At 35.7% G+C, this 13667-nt stretch overlaps 1 protein-coding gene across 2 annotated transcripts in view; it reads left to right on the top strand.

Annotated features, from left to right (window-relative positions):
• Positions 1–13667, top strand: part of LOC145664788 (poly(A)-specific ribonuclease PARN-like) — a 324400-nt gene that overhangs the window by 147051 nt on the left and 163682 nt on the right. The window contains exon 14 of one of the 2 annotated variants that reach the window (XM_081731745.1): positions 7510–9734. The exons of the other annotated variant lie outside the window; for it this stretch is intronic. Coding sequence (XP_081587871.1) covers positions 7510–7589 — 80 coding nt within the window. The 3' untranslated portion in view covers positions 7590–9734. Of the gene's footprint in view, positions 1–7509; positions 9735–13667 lie in introns of those variants that run through there. 2 annotated transcript variants of the gene reach the window in all.

Genomic DNA, 13667 nt, shown 5'->3' with positions numbered 1-13667 from the left:
CTCTTGTGACAGGTATTTAAAATGATGGTTTCTTTCCTTTGCTTCTGTAATATTAGAGCAATAGTTTCTCGTAATTACATGATTTTAAGGAGTGTTGTGTATCATACCTCTAGAACGATTTGAGGTATCAAATTGCTGTAAATGACTTTATAATCGCAAACTGGACACGTAATTGAATGTGATATTTGTCTAAGCAGGTTTCGAAATAAAGCCGTTCAGACAGAAAGTATAATTTTCAACTTCTTGTAACTTTGTTTTTATTCATTCGACGTTCATTATATGATGATCATAATATTCGACACAAAAGTACTTTTGATGTACACTCATGTCGAAAATTATTGTCGCAATATGTTGTTGTAGGAATATAATTTGATAAAGAATTCGCCCTTTATTTCTTATAATGTTAGCATGTGTATAATCGGCAAAGACATGTATGTGACACATTTCATGTCAAAAGAGCAGTAAATAAAAACAATAAAACGAAAATAAAATGTTCTTATCCGTTCAGCAACATTTTATTTTACTCATTATAATTTTCGTATTTATAATTCTTTCTCAATGAAATTTACTACAAATATACATTACGATTATACATATAGTATCAGTATTAAAAGTAGCCTGCAAAATCATTATCAAATTATATTCTTACAAGAGGACAGTTATAGATATGTGAAAATAATTTTGGACATGAGTGTACTTGCCTGAACCGTTTCACTTACATTATTACAATTGTAGTGACCTCCAACATTTGGATATTGTGATTCTGTAGCATCCTAAGTTTGCAGGATTGAATAATAACTGCTTTATTTTAAATTTTCGTTTAACAAGTAGATTTCGCTGATGCTCTCATCTTCGGTGCGAGTGGTCCCAGGTTCCATTCCCGGTAGGAACACTTGGTTGAAGTGTAAAGATTTTTTCAGGCTAGCTATCCTGAGTAAGGTTTTCCTAGCTTTTCCTCATCCACACCAGGCAAATGGATGGTCTCCCAGGCCGCGTCCTTTCCTTTCGTACAAAATTTGAGCGTTTTTTGTATATTAGACAAAAGCACCTCAAGATAAATGGCCCACCCTGTGTAAGAGCCTACACACAGATTAGCAAAAATAAAATGTGTGTGTCAAGAATAAAGACTATAATCCCATTATATCCTATTTAAGTCATCGCCGATGGTTCGCTTGTTTTCCATTAACAATCGTATAACCGAGCAACAAAAGAATGGAGTGTTGGCACATCGACGTTATACGACCTTCAGAGTTTAAACATGAACAGATTTAGTTGTTTACATACAAGCCAATATGAACTTCTGTTTTAGGAACATTCTAATCGACTAGGAGCAAAATTGGCTGGAGGGTATTTGTGATCTATGTACAGTACGGTCCAAAAATATCCCCACTTGAATGTTTTGCAGAAAAACAAGTTTTGCTACTATAATGAGAGATTATTTGAACACGATTGTGCACGATGTGTTTCGCAATTTATTTTACAACATATTTTCAAATTTTTTTACACATCTGACATAGATTTCAGTATTTTGTGTGATGACCTTTAGCTTGTTTCAGTGCCTGTACTCGTTTCGGCATTGACGCAACAAGATCGTCACAAGTGGCTGGCTCGATTTCATGATACTACACATGAACAAGTTTTTCAATTAGTTCCCTTTTATTTGTAATACAATATTTGCTTAGTTTAGACGACATAATGGCCCACAAATTTTCAATAGGATTTAGGTCCGGTGAATTTGCAGGCCACAACAATCTCTGGATACCAAGATCTGACACACATTTGTTAACAATCTTCGAGCGATGACACGCAGCATTATCGTCTTCGAAAATGAATGGTCCCAAGTTAACTCCACTGAAATGATCCCTGGCTGTGTAAGAGAGTTCCTTTTTTAGTGTCTCACAGTATTTCAAAGCATCAATTGAACCAATGCACACTTTAAATCTTCCCACTCCCTTTGAACACATCGCTCCCCACAACATAACACTATCACTAGACTTTTTTTTGTTTCTTTGATGCATTCTTTCTGCAACTTCTCTCCAGGCTCCATCCACAATTTCACACCGCTATCGTTCCCCAAAACACTAAATTTCTTCTCATCTGAGAAAATTACTTTCTTCCAATCTTCGGTTGTCCAGTTTTGAAACATTTCTACGAATCGCTGTCTGTCCGTATTGTGTTTGCGTGACAAAAGTAGCTTCCTTACAGGACTTTTCTTCTTAATGTTCATGTCAGAAAGCCGTTGGAGCACTGTTTGATGTGAAACTGACTCCCCTACTTCGTCATTTATCTTAACAACAATCTGCCAGGAACTTAATTTTCTATCTTGCTTAGCAATCCTTTTGATTGTCCTACACAGTCGGTCGTTTCTTCTTTTTACGCCCGCATCTATACCTTAAACTTGACATTCCGGTTTCTGCCTGACGTTTCAAAACGTTTTATGATCAATGAGTTGCCTTCTAGCAATTTCCCTGTTAGATATCCCTTCCGAATTTCATGCTAAAATTTTTCCTTACTTCCGAGGATACAGGTCTTTCGCCTTTCCCATGATGTAAACACTAATAATTTCGAGTGAAATTAATATTAAATTACACAAATACACTTCTACAGCACTGTGAAATTCAGAATCGAATAACAGTTCACTGAAAAATCATCACACTAAACCATACTTCCAATGCTCTGCTTCCGCAACAACAGCTGACTGAGAATGGCGGGAAAGTGTTCGAGCGGGAAGTCCTGATTAGCGGAAAAGACCAGGAAATGGTGATTAGCAGAGACACCTAGGGGATATTTTTGTAAACTAAAAAGATGCGAATGTCATCTCCAATTCGATTGTTGCACTAATTTTAAAATTTTGGAATGAAATCTTTCTGTAATTTTAATTTACTGCACATTACCACATGTTAAACAAGACAGTCCAACCAGTTTCCTGACATCTATTCTCTAAAAAAATCAATAAAATTAGAGGCAATATCAATAGAATTATTCCTAAGTATATTACGAATTATTTACAATACCCATTTAACCTAAAACCCATGATAAGAAATAAATTTGTTTGAAAATCTGAAATAAAATATACGTTTAAAGTAAATATTCACAGGGTTTTTTTTTTTTTTTTTTTTTTTTTTAATACTAGACTGTAGTTGATCTGCTAAGTTTAGGATAAATGAGTCGAGAGGGAAGATAGATTGGTTGGATTGAGTTTATCGTTCGTTTCAACATTGAGGCCAATGTCTTACGCAATGGATTTAACCTCTCCTCCTGTTGAGCAAGATATTATGCAAAAATAAACATTTACTGTATTAAAAGTGTGTTTTAACTTCCTCTTGATGAAATTGTGTACATGACTGCTTGAGGCTATAGCTTGGCGTGGACCGAACCGCATGAGGCTCTACCGGGAATTGAATCCGAGTCTCTGCAGGCAAAGACGCGTTACGCAGACTGCCGAGAGCAAATAAGTAAATCAACGTGCACTTCTATTTTTCAGGAATGATTTGACCAACGTGGTCCAAAATTTTGACAAACGTCTCCATATTCTTTATGACCCATTAAGGCGTCGAAAAGGGAATTGTTCTGGGAGAAGGAGGGGAAGAGTGGAAGCTACATTAAAAATGGTGGATGGCTATCACCCACAAAATACAACTATGCCTGAAGAATTATTTTAAAACGTGTACTGATATAAGCTTACGTACAACAATTAATTCTCTATGTTTGAAAGCAATATCTGTTGCAGAATGTATTCGTACATGGATCATCTTGTGTAGAGCAATGTTTCAAAACGATAGGGGAAAAAGCAGACAGCCAAAACAGCGAGCTTTCATATGTTGTGTACAACTTCCATAAAATATTGTATCATCATAAGAAAGGTTCCTTCAAGGTACAAGAGGGAATTTACAAGCAGAGACAGAGACAGGCCAGCTTGCTGTTTTACTGAATTGCCAATTTGTCAGTGAATTGTTTCAATTTTATAATATTTAGATTATTTGGTAAACGGATTTGGTTACACTTGTGTTAAAACCGTAGCTGTTACGGTTAAATATTAAATGCTTAGTTTGTTGATGCCACGATGTAGAATTGCTTAGGTGCTTTCTCTATTGCATTCTCGAAAAGAATAGTTCGGCAAATACTAATTTGAAGTCATAGCATAATCACCAGCGACTAAAATTATTTTATTATTTCATTTTGAAACAGATTGCTTGCTTTCAAGGTAGAAACACTTGTACTAGTATAAGTACACATAATGACTTTATAATGGCTGCTGCGTTCAATGGTTTCATAATGATTTTGTCCATAATCATTGTTGCTGGTTTAAGTCACCGTGTAATAGCATAATATCATATATCAATTTGTGAAATATTAACAAATTATATTTCATTAACTGCTCTTTGAAGTTCGAAGACTGTCTTTTATTAATTTAAATGAATATCAGAATTGATTTTACCTTAGCACTGAAAGGCACATTAAATACTTAGCTAAAACAGCTTGAAATAAGTAAATATATTTCTGGATATGTTCAGATACTTATCAATTTAATAGCAACACCTAGAAAAGTGCAACCTACCAGATTAATATGGCATTTTATCATCTTTCACCATCAGAATAGCTCTGATGTGATGTGGAATGGAGTCATAGAAGGATATTACATCCTTCCGCGTGTAGCACATCTCTCAATTCCGTAAGAAAGGATGGAAGCGGAAATCTGCGCTGAACTTGTGTCTCCAAAAGGACCACAAATGTTCAGCTATGTTCATGTCCGGGAATTGGGTGGGCCAGAGGTGGTTTCAGCCTCATTGTTATGTTTCTCAAATCACTCCGCATTACCCCCAGCTTTGAGAATCCGTTATCCTGGAATATGGTGCCTTTGCTCGAAAATATCTGGACCATAGGATGCACATAGTCCCCTGAAATGGTGACATAATCATGGCGCAATAAGCGTCAGCACAGGATTCACTGAAAAGCAGTATAGTGCGGCCCACAGCATCACAGAGCCACCGCCATGTTTAGTGGTGGGTGAAGACACTGCATTATATGATCTTCCAATCTCTGTTTCTCTTCACCGACGTAGTTCTGCCGTGTATATATAATCCCTCGCAATACACAACACACCTGCGACATTCATTTTACACTATCATCGACTGCTTAGTTCACCACTCACATAGTACGAGGTTTTTACTAACACACCACCACCAACAGTTCGGCGCTGCGGTCGTCGCCCTGCCCTTGTTTCCATTAAATTCATAAGTATCTCTGTATGTATATATGCTTACAAATAACCGTAAGAGGAAGGACATGTGCATTCCAATTCACTTGTTTGAAACATCAATTTATAACTGGTATTAACGATCAGAATTTATTATTGCCTGAAAACTGCGTTTCAGATTTTCGCGGTCTTTCGGTCTTTAAGTGCTTTAACTGATTTTAATCATATTTTGCCTGACAAGAATAATCTGTGTCAAGATTTTCAAGAAAGAAAAAAAAATCTCAAGTAACACGTTCCACAGAGGAATAATCACCTATAGATTTGTCGAAAGTGAACAAACTTCCAAATTAAACAGAACTTCTAAAATAAATAAGTCAATCAGAAACTTACATTACTCATTGAGCACATGCTGGCGGCCGTTTATCAACTAAAATGCAAGCAGCAGGATTACCAACCATAAACTCATAATTAATCTATAGTAGTTCTTACTATCCTGCTAGTTACAAACTACCTTACGCATATGTTCATGTTAAGACAAATATAATTTTAAAAGATTCGAAAGTTATTACCTGAACATTTTAATTGTACTGCCACCTGCACAAATGTACACACAGTTTCCATGTTCATTTGTGAATAACTTCCGAGCGAGTTGACCTCAATATTGTGCAGAGAATTAAGCTCTTCGTGGCAAAGAAGATTAAATTAAAATGAATCTATGAACTTGACTCGTTCCGAGGTTATTGACGAAAGAATACATAGTTATACATATTTATTCATTTTTGCTGATAGCTGTACCTAGTGTCTGAGTCTATAGAATATACACAGGGACGAATTCAGGGAAAACTGAGAAATTTTTTCATTGGAAGAAACAGATTTTAGAGTACTTATAGACAGGGTGCGAATTGGCGGGGGGGATGCCAGGGATTTCCCCCCCTGACAAAAAGCTTTCCCACCCTGGAGAAGAAAAATTTTATCCCTGGCAGGGATAACTTTTTTCCCCTCTGGAGTATTTTTAAATGGATATAAAGATAAGACAGAAAAAGGGAACAATTCTTACTTTGCGTAGCTAACCTAAAAATTACTTGAGTGAAAATTTATGAAACATCTCACATCTCAACTGTTTTGTACTTGTTAGTATATATATATATATATATATATATATATATATATATATATATATATATATATATATATATATATATATATATATATATATATGTGGGGGGGAGACATGGGTGCGCATATGGGTGAAATTCATCCCCCCCTGGGAAAATTTTTCAATTCGCACACTGCTTATAGACATAGGCGGCGCTATAGTGGGTGCAGCTGCACCCACATTAACGTCGATTTTTAGATTTCCTACAATAATCCTTTTTGTGTATTTCTCGTTTCCTATGTTTGGATATATTTGAGTGACTTCTTAAGTCTCTCATAAGTTACTTGCTATCATACCATGTTTTTCTTTGAGTAAAACTTAGGGATTATTTTTGAGATCTTAAGGCTCAATAGTGCAGAGCGTTCTGGCAACAATGTTAGGATGTGTTGTCCCATCCTAGCTTGCGCCCACATTACCAAAATCCTGGCGCCGTCTATGCTTATAGAAAAAAAAATCACTTGGCCGACCTTGGACCGTAACAACGCCGGAAAATGTGGCGCATGACAGCGTCCATCCAACAATTCTGCAAAGCGTTCAGCACTTAAAAGAGGTCAGCCAGTCTTTTTTTTTTTTTTTTTTTTTTCAATTTAAAATATGTTCCTCTAAAGTTTGGTACCTAAACTTTAATAGTTTTTCTGTTTAGAATAGAATCATGTCGCCCAAGTCCGAACCGAATCCGAAATGCCGAATCGAAAGTAATCACAGAATTACCATGACAAATTTACTCTTCCACAACAAACGCACGATGCTCATCACCACGCCACGCCATTTCGATTACTGAAAATGGCACGTATACCGCTAACGATCAATATTCCCTTCGTCGCCGTATCCCCACCACAACTCTCACAGCGCCCTCTCCAAATATGGGAGGTATTTTTGCCAGACCCTGTATCTCATTAGCCATATTGTGTATTGCCATCTTGCTAGTCATAACGAAAAATTTGATAACGGTGTACTAAAGTACGAGTTTAATCTTGCTCTAGGTGGCATGGATATCGTGCAGTATCCATTTTTATGTTTACAAGATAATATTTTTTCTCGAAAACTACGCATGAGGAAGTAGACTTATTCATATTTTTTCATCTCAGTGAGATTTAACAATTGATATATGTCTCATTTTTTTTTTTTTTAACCGAGAAATTTACTTTGTTTTCAGAGAAATGTGGAGAAACATGTGATACACCAAACGGAACTACAGCTGAGAAAACATTTGAAGAAAATGATGCGTGGGAATGAATTAGTTCTGTCAGGGAATTTCTGGTAAGCTATGTATGCCAGGTACAGAAGCATTTAACTGTTTGCCTTTGCAGTCCCAGAACTTACAAAGTTCATTTAAATAGATCATTCACCTATTGTAGTTTTGTTTTTATGTATTGATTAAGGCGAAGGAACTAAGACCAGGCAGAAATGTGATGTGTACAATAATAAAGATTTGTAAGTTGAAATTTGTAACTGGCAAAATGCGCTTTTTTTTTTGTTTGCTACATTCTGGTATTGAACCAACTTATCACAGTAGCAGCTAATGAGATTTAATTATTTTTGACACTGTCTTTATGTATGAGATATTGATTGGGAGCTAATATGAACATGTCTGATGTATTTAGGTGTTTTTATATAAGTTCAAAAGTTGTGTTAAATTTGTATATAATTACTATATAGTAGGGAATGTTCTGGCAAGTTTAGGAAAGAATGTTTCAATTTTCACGTAACTTTAGAGAACCATATTATGCGTACCCTGATATAAATTACAAAATTCAGTGGTGTTATTTCACGATAGTCTTAAAAAAAACGTAAATCACAAACTTTTAAATCATATTTCCACCTATAGACAAAGCGACAAACCTGTTAAAAAATTAAATGAATATTGCATTTTTAATAGCATGTCTATACCAAACATTAGCATGATGGAATGAGCATAAATAGATGATGAAAACTGTATAATGATCCTAATTTTGAACTACACTCAAGCGTAGGTACTTGGGTATGTTGTAATATGAACTATTCAATGTAAATAAAAAAAAGCTGAAATTGACAAGATTTCAACGATGGGAAACACGACGTGTCAGTAAACAATTCATAACCTCATTGCAGTAAAAATATGTCGATATCTATGTAAAATAATTCAAGAAGAAGGCACGTACTGTAATGTATTATCGAAAGCTCTAAACTTACTTTTGCAAGAAATTCTGCTGGAAATTTGTATAAAACATATAATACGTGATACATGAAGTTAGTTGTGGTTTTGTCGTAATTATCATTTTTAGTTTATGAACTTGCCACTTTAGTTTCTTTTTTTTTTCTCTTTTTATAGCTGATTACACAAAAATAATAATGATACTGAAGTTCTACTTCCTGTACTGAAACATTTATGTATGGTAATAGAATTGTACTACTGGAAGTTAGTTTAAAAAAAAAAAAGTTAATAAATAGGAGTTTTTACATATTGAAATTTACAGTTACTAAAAGAAATTAGAAATTGAAACACAGACAAAAATTTTTAGTATATCCCGCATTCTACAATTACAAATAACGATTGTAGTATTCTGTAAAATGTCATTAAATGTAGTTTATCTACGATGAACTTTGCTTATCAGGAACTGAAGAACTTCATAACTAATAAGATATTTGTGGTATTTTGTTGTAAGTCACAATCAGTTATAAATGTGCATCCCTGTTACACTATATGTTTGTGTTAAATATAATGCATTTGAGTGTTTTGTTTATTTGTTAAACGCATTTGACTGGATAATCTTAGAGATATATGCACTCCTTGTTTTGCGTATAAAATTAATTTAGTAGTATCTGTTACAGTGGTGTATAAATTGTTATACATGCTTTATTGTGTTTGAAAGAAAATCATTTTCAGAGGAGTTGAGTATATTTTATTGTTGGAAATGGTGAAAAAAATATAGAAACTATTGTGATTTTTGTGTTTACGCTCTTGGAAGCTTCCCAAACGTGAAAAATTTGTAAACTGTGATTGATTGTATTGCAAAACAAGAATATGTATTAGATTCAGGCATGAAAGAACATGCAGTATGTGTTACGAGAAAAAAAAATGTTTCGATAATGTAATTGTGTTTTGAATGTATCGAATTGAGGTTTTCAACACAAATGGGCTTCAAATTCGCTCTCAAGTGTAGATTTTGCCTGATACAAGTTATTATTTTGTCTTGCGCAGTGACTACATGAAAACATACAAAAGTGCAATGTTCTTCAAGATTTAATAGAGAACTAACAGTAGATGAGCTAACGTATTATAGAAATCTTTAGGACATATCAATTCATATTTTAAAATATTGTTCATTGTTTCACAATGTCAATTTCGAAAACAAAATTAATAACAGTATTGTAAGTGACAAATTAATAAAATTTTGTTTGATATTTTTGAAAGCAGTATTTCTTTTAATGCAATTTCGGATATTCTGTCGCCTTGAATTGTCAGCAGTTCAGTGATATGTACTGTACCTGTCAGATATTCCATCGTTGACTTCTCAAATTTAGCGATGTGTATTACAAAGATAGAATTTTCTTATATCCTGCAAAAAGTTATTTCTTTTTCTTTGTTTTTTGTTGGATCAAAAGATCCAATATTTTTCAAGCAAAAGTTTTCTTGTAGGCCTTATATTTAATTCCACATATAATACGAAAACTCGATGTAGGGACCGTTCAAAAATTTTGTGGACCCTGATCCAAAACCTAGTTATTGGCCAAGGTCGCAGTCTTTTGATGCTTTTTTTTTTTTTTTTTGAGGGGATCATTCCTAAAATTCTTGGCCAAGTTCGCAATCTTTTAATTCTTTTTTTTTAATCAATTGCAAAAAAATCTTGTTTGTTTGATGCATCTTACAGCCCGTAATATAAAGTTTGTGTTTCGTTTTTGTACGGAAAAATAACATCGAATAGAAAGCTGTTAACCCTTTCTGAGCATACCTAAAACTTGAAATGTTTCTAGTACGACTAAAGGTAGATTAAATAACTGAGCTTCTTGACAATTTAAAGATTCACCTGCAGAAACAGAGGAAGAGCTCTGTCCTGATTTCTTAAGTAGAATCCAAGATCTTGTTTTCTGCATGTTGGAGACAGAACTAATCATCATTTGAAAGAGGGTGTCAGAAAGAAGTACAGGTGAATTTTTATGAACCTTGTGGAACAGATCTTGAACAACATTTGCCGCCTTATGCAGAGTCGTTTTGACTTATCATTAGCGTCATACTAAAGGCCTGACTACTGCAGGAAACATATGTTAGTCGAACTCTTTAGTATGACACTAGGGTGGGTCGTTTTGCCACTTTTTTTTCGGAACGAAATATAATACCTGGCAAAAGAGGCCCACCCACATGGACATTACAGGTATAGATTTTTTTTCGAATCAGATAATATCTTCTGTGACAACTATTGCTTCAAAGTTTCAAAATTTCACTGAAAATTACAAAAAATACCAAAATTGTTCATTATTTTTAGTTATGTTAAAGTAAATATATTTTTGGATTTATATATGTCAGATGCTATGAAAACTGACATTCAAGTCTCAAAATGCAAGTTATATGCCCCTACGGTGGGATAGGGGTGCCTCCTCTGGGACCGTCAAAGGGGGCAAATTCAGTACAATTAAGCGTTTCTACAGCTATTTTCGCCCTTGCCTTTTCCTTCTACTGGTGATTCATAGTGGTAGTAGAGCATTGTTATTTTTCACCATGACACTCCCACCCCTCCACCTCACAATACTGCAACGCCCTTCTGTCCCGATCTGCGTAACTCAGCGTCACTATCAGGAACGAGCCGGATACGCTTCAAATTGGGCGCCATTTCTCAAGCGCTATATTTGGTTACTGTTGCCTTCAGGTTATATGAATTGACCGTTATAGATAATAGTTTGCTAAACACTATTTACACAGAAAATTCTGTATTTCTCTCTTTTTTTTTTTTAAAAAAAAAGTCAATATTATTTATTATATCACAAAAATGACTTCAGTGACAATGAAGCAGACCTTGAAGAGAAAGCAGAGGAAAGCTCTTCTGAGGAAGAGACCAAACCCAGAGACAGAACATCTAAACCGAAGCTAGATTTGACTGAAACTGCTATGAGTGCTCAGAGATATAATGTAAGCGAAAGGGTTGCGGTACATATAACATCAACTGTGCTTCAGGCAGCTTTAAATGAGGGAATTATAACTTCTCATCAATCTAGCAACATAACTCTGTTTTAATTGTAGACAGGAGCAAAATAAGGCATGCGAAACTTAAAGTTGCTCGGAATTTAAAAGAAAGTTCTAGAAATGATTATCCCATTAAAGCCTATACTTTGATGGTCAAAGGGAAGACACTAAAACACCGCAGGCATCGTTAGAGAAGAGCACTTATCACTTGTGGCTGAACCTAACTCTCAATACGTTGGTGACGTGACACCATCCTCTGGCTCTGGCCATGACGAGACCACGGCTATTTTCGAGTACATCATGAACCAAATCAAAGATGGCTTTGATGAAGTTGAGGTTCTTGGATGTGATGGAACAAACACTGGTTGGAAGGGAGGTATTCGTCGAAAATTAAAGGAACTAACAGGCTATTTGTCTCTTGCATTTTAATGAACTGCCTTTCCGAGCTCTCTTCACGAATATTGGCGCTAATTCAAGCCCCTATTCTTACACAGGTCCCATAGGTTCAAAACTATCTGACTGTGAAAAGCTTCCAGTGGTGTCATTCAAACGAATAAAATGTGACTTACCTCATCATAGTCAGAAGAGCTCGGAAAACGCAGTAAAGACCTGAGATACTTATCTCAAGTCTTCCATTGCTAATGGTCCTCGTCACGTCTTTGAGAACATTCACAGGTCTAGATACTTACCAAATGAATACCAGGCTGTAATCCGTTCATCAGACAAGTGCATTTCTCGCACTCCCAGAGAATGTTCTTTTCGCTATGATGACTGATGGTCTACTTGCTGTTCGACAAGATGCATTACATAAGATTCTTAGTGCTCGAAAACACGAAGCAGAGAATCTTCATAACACTATTAGATATAACATCATTCCCAGACTGAATTTTGAGGCGAAAGATTGCACTGAAATGATCTTTTGGGAAAGCACTGATGTTTCAATAACTGTACCACCAGTTCTAAGGACGATATCAAACAAATAGCTCATGGACAAACTTTCACTTTCTGACAACACTGTGCCAGAATAGTCATCCACCGTCTATCCATGCCACACGATGGCAGTAGAACGGATAGTGAAATTAGTCACTGAAGCAGCCTCTCGAGTATGTGGCAGTGATGCTAGAGACGGAAACTTACATTCTAGGCAAGCTGTGTCTAAATTGCAAAGTCCCAATTTGAGACAATTTATCCTGACAGTGACGAATTAGATTAGTTCATCCGTCCCTATATATGGTTGGTTGGTTGGGTAGGGCTGGCGCAGGAGCCCTAGGTGCAGCCACCTCCACGTGGTAGACTCTGGGACGCTTGGACAGGCTATATGACCAGGTGAGCGAGGACTGCACAACCGCTTAAATGTACTGAATTTGTCCCCTTTTCTGGCCCCAGAGGAGGCATCCCTATCCCCCAAGGGCACATAACTGGCATTTTGAGACTTGAATGTCAGTTTTCATAGCATCTGACATATATAAATCCAAAAATATGTTTACTTTAACATAACTAAAAGTAATGAGCAATTTTGGTATTTTTTGTAATTTTCAGTGAAATTTTGAAACTTTGAGGCAATAGTTCTCACAGAAGATATTATCTGATTTGAAAAAAAAAAATCTATACATTTAATGTTCATGTGGATGGGCCACTTTTGTCAGGTATTACATTTCGTTCCGAAAAAAAAAGTGGTAAAACGCTGCACCCTAGTATGACACTAACCACGCGTCAGAACGACTCTGCATAAGGCCCTTGGTGTCTAATGTACGACGATCTACATTATACACTAAATAAAGTCAAGTGACTGTTTCATGCTGATAACAATCAAGGTCAAACTAACAGGAAGAGAAGACAAAGCCGAGTCTTGTGAAGCGCTGCAAGCAAATAATTTTAAAAAAAAGTGATCGTCAAACTGTCGACCGCAGCTCGTGGGGACATCGTCGGTAGATCGCGTTAACGCTCCGATTGGCTAACCTTGATTCCTCCACTTGATAGGCAATAAACAAATGTAAGATTTTTTTTTTAAGTTGGTACCAGTAGTTCTTTTGGTTGGTGGCTCACAGTAAGATTTAAAAATGGCACTATAGCAAAGAAGCTTCATAAGTTTGGCGACCACTGATTTAAAACATTATAAAGCCCACAATAAAATGGATATAGCGTGCTTGGAGAAA

Source organism: Thermobia domestica, chromosome 11 (assembly GCF_964235325.1).
Source record: "Thermobia domestica chromosome 11, izTheDome1.hap1.1, whole genome shotgun sequence".
Classification (NCBI taxonomy): Eukaryota; Metazoa; Arthropoda; class Insecta; order Zygentoma; family Lepismatidae; genus Thermobia; species Thermobia domestica.
Note: the sequence above shows the minus strand (reverse complement) of the source record. Positions and strands in the feature narration are given on the sequence as shown.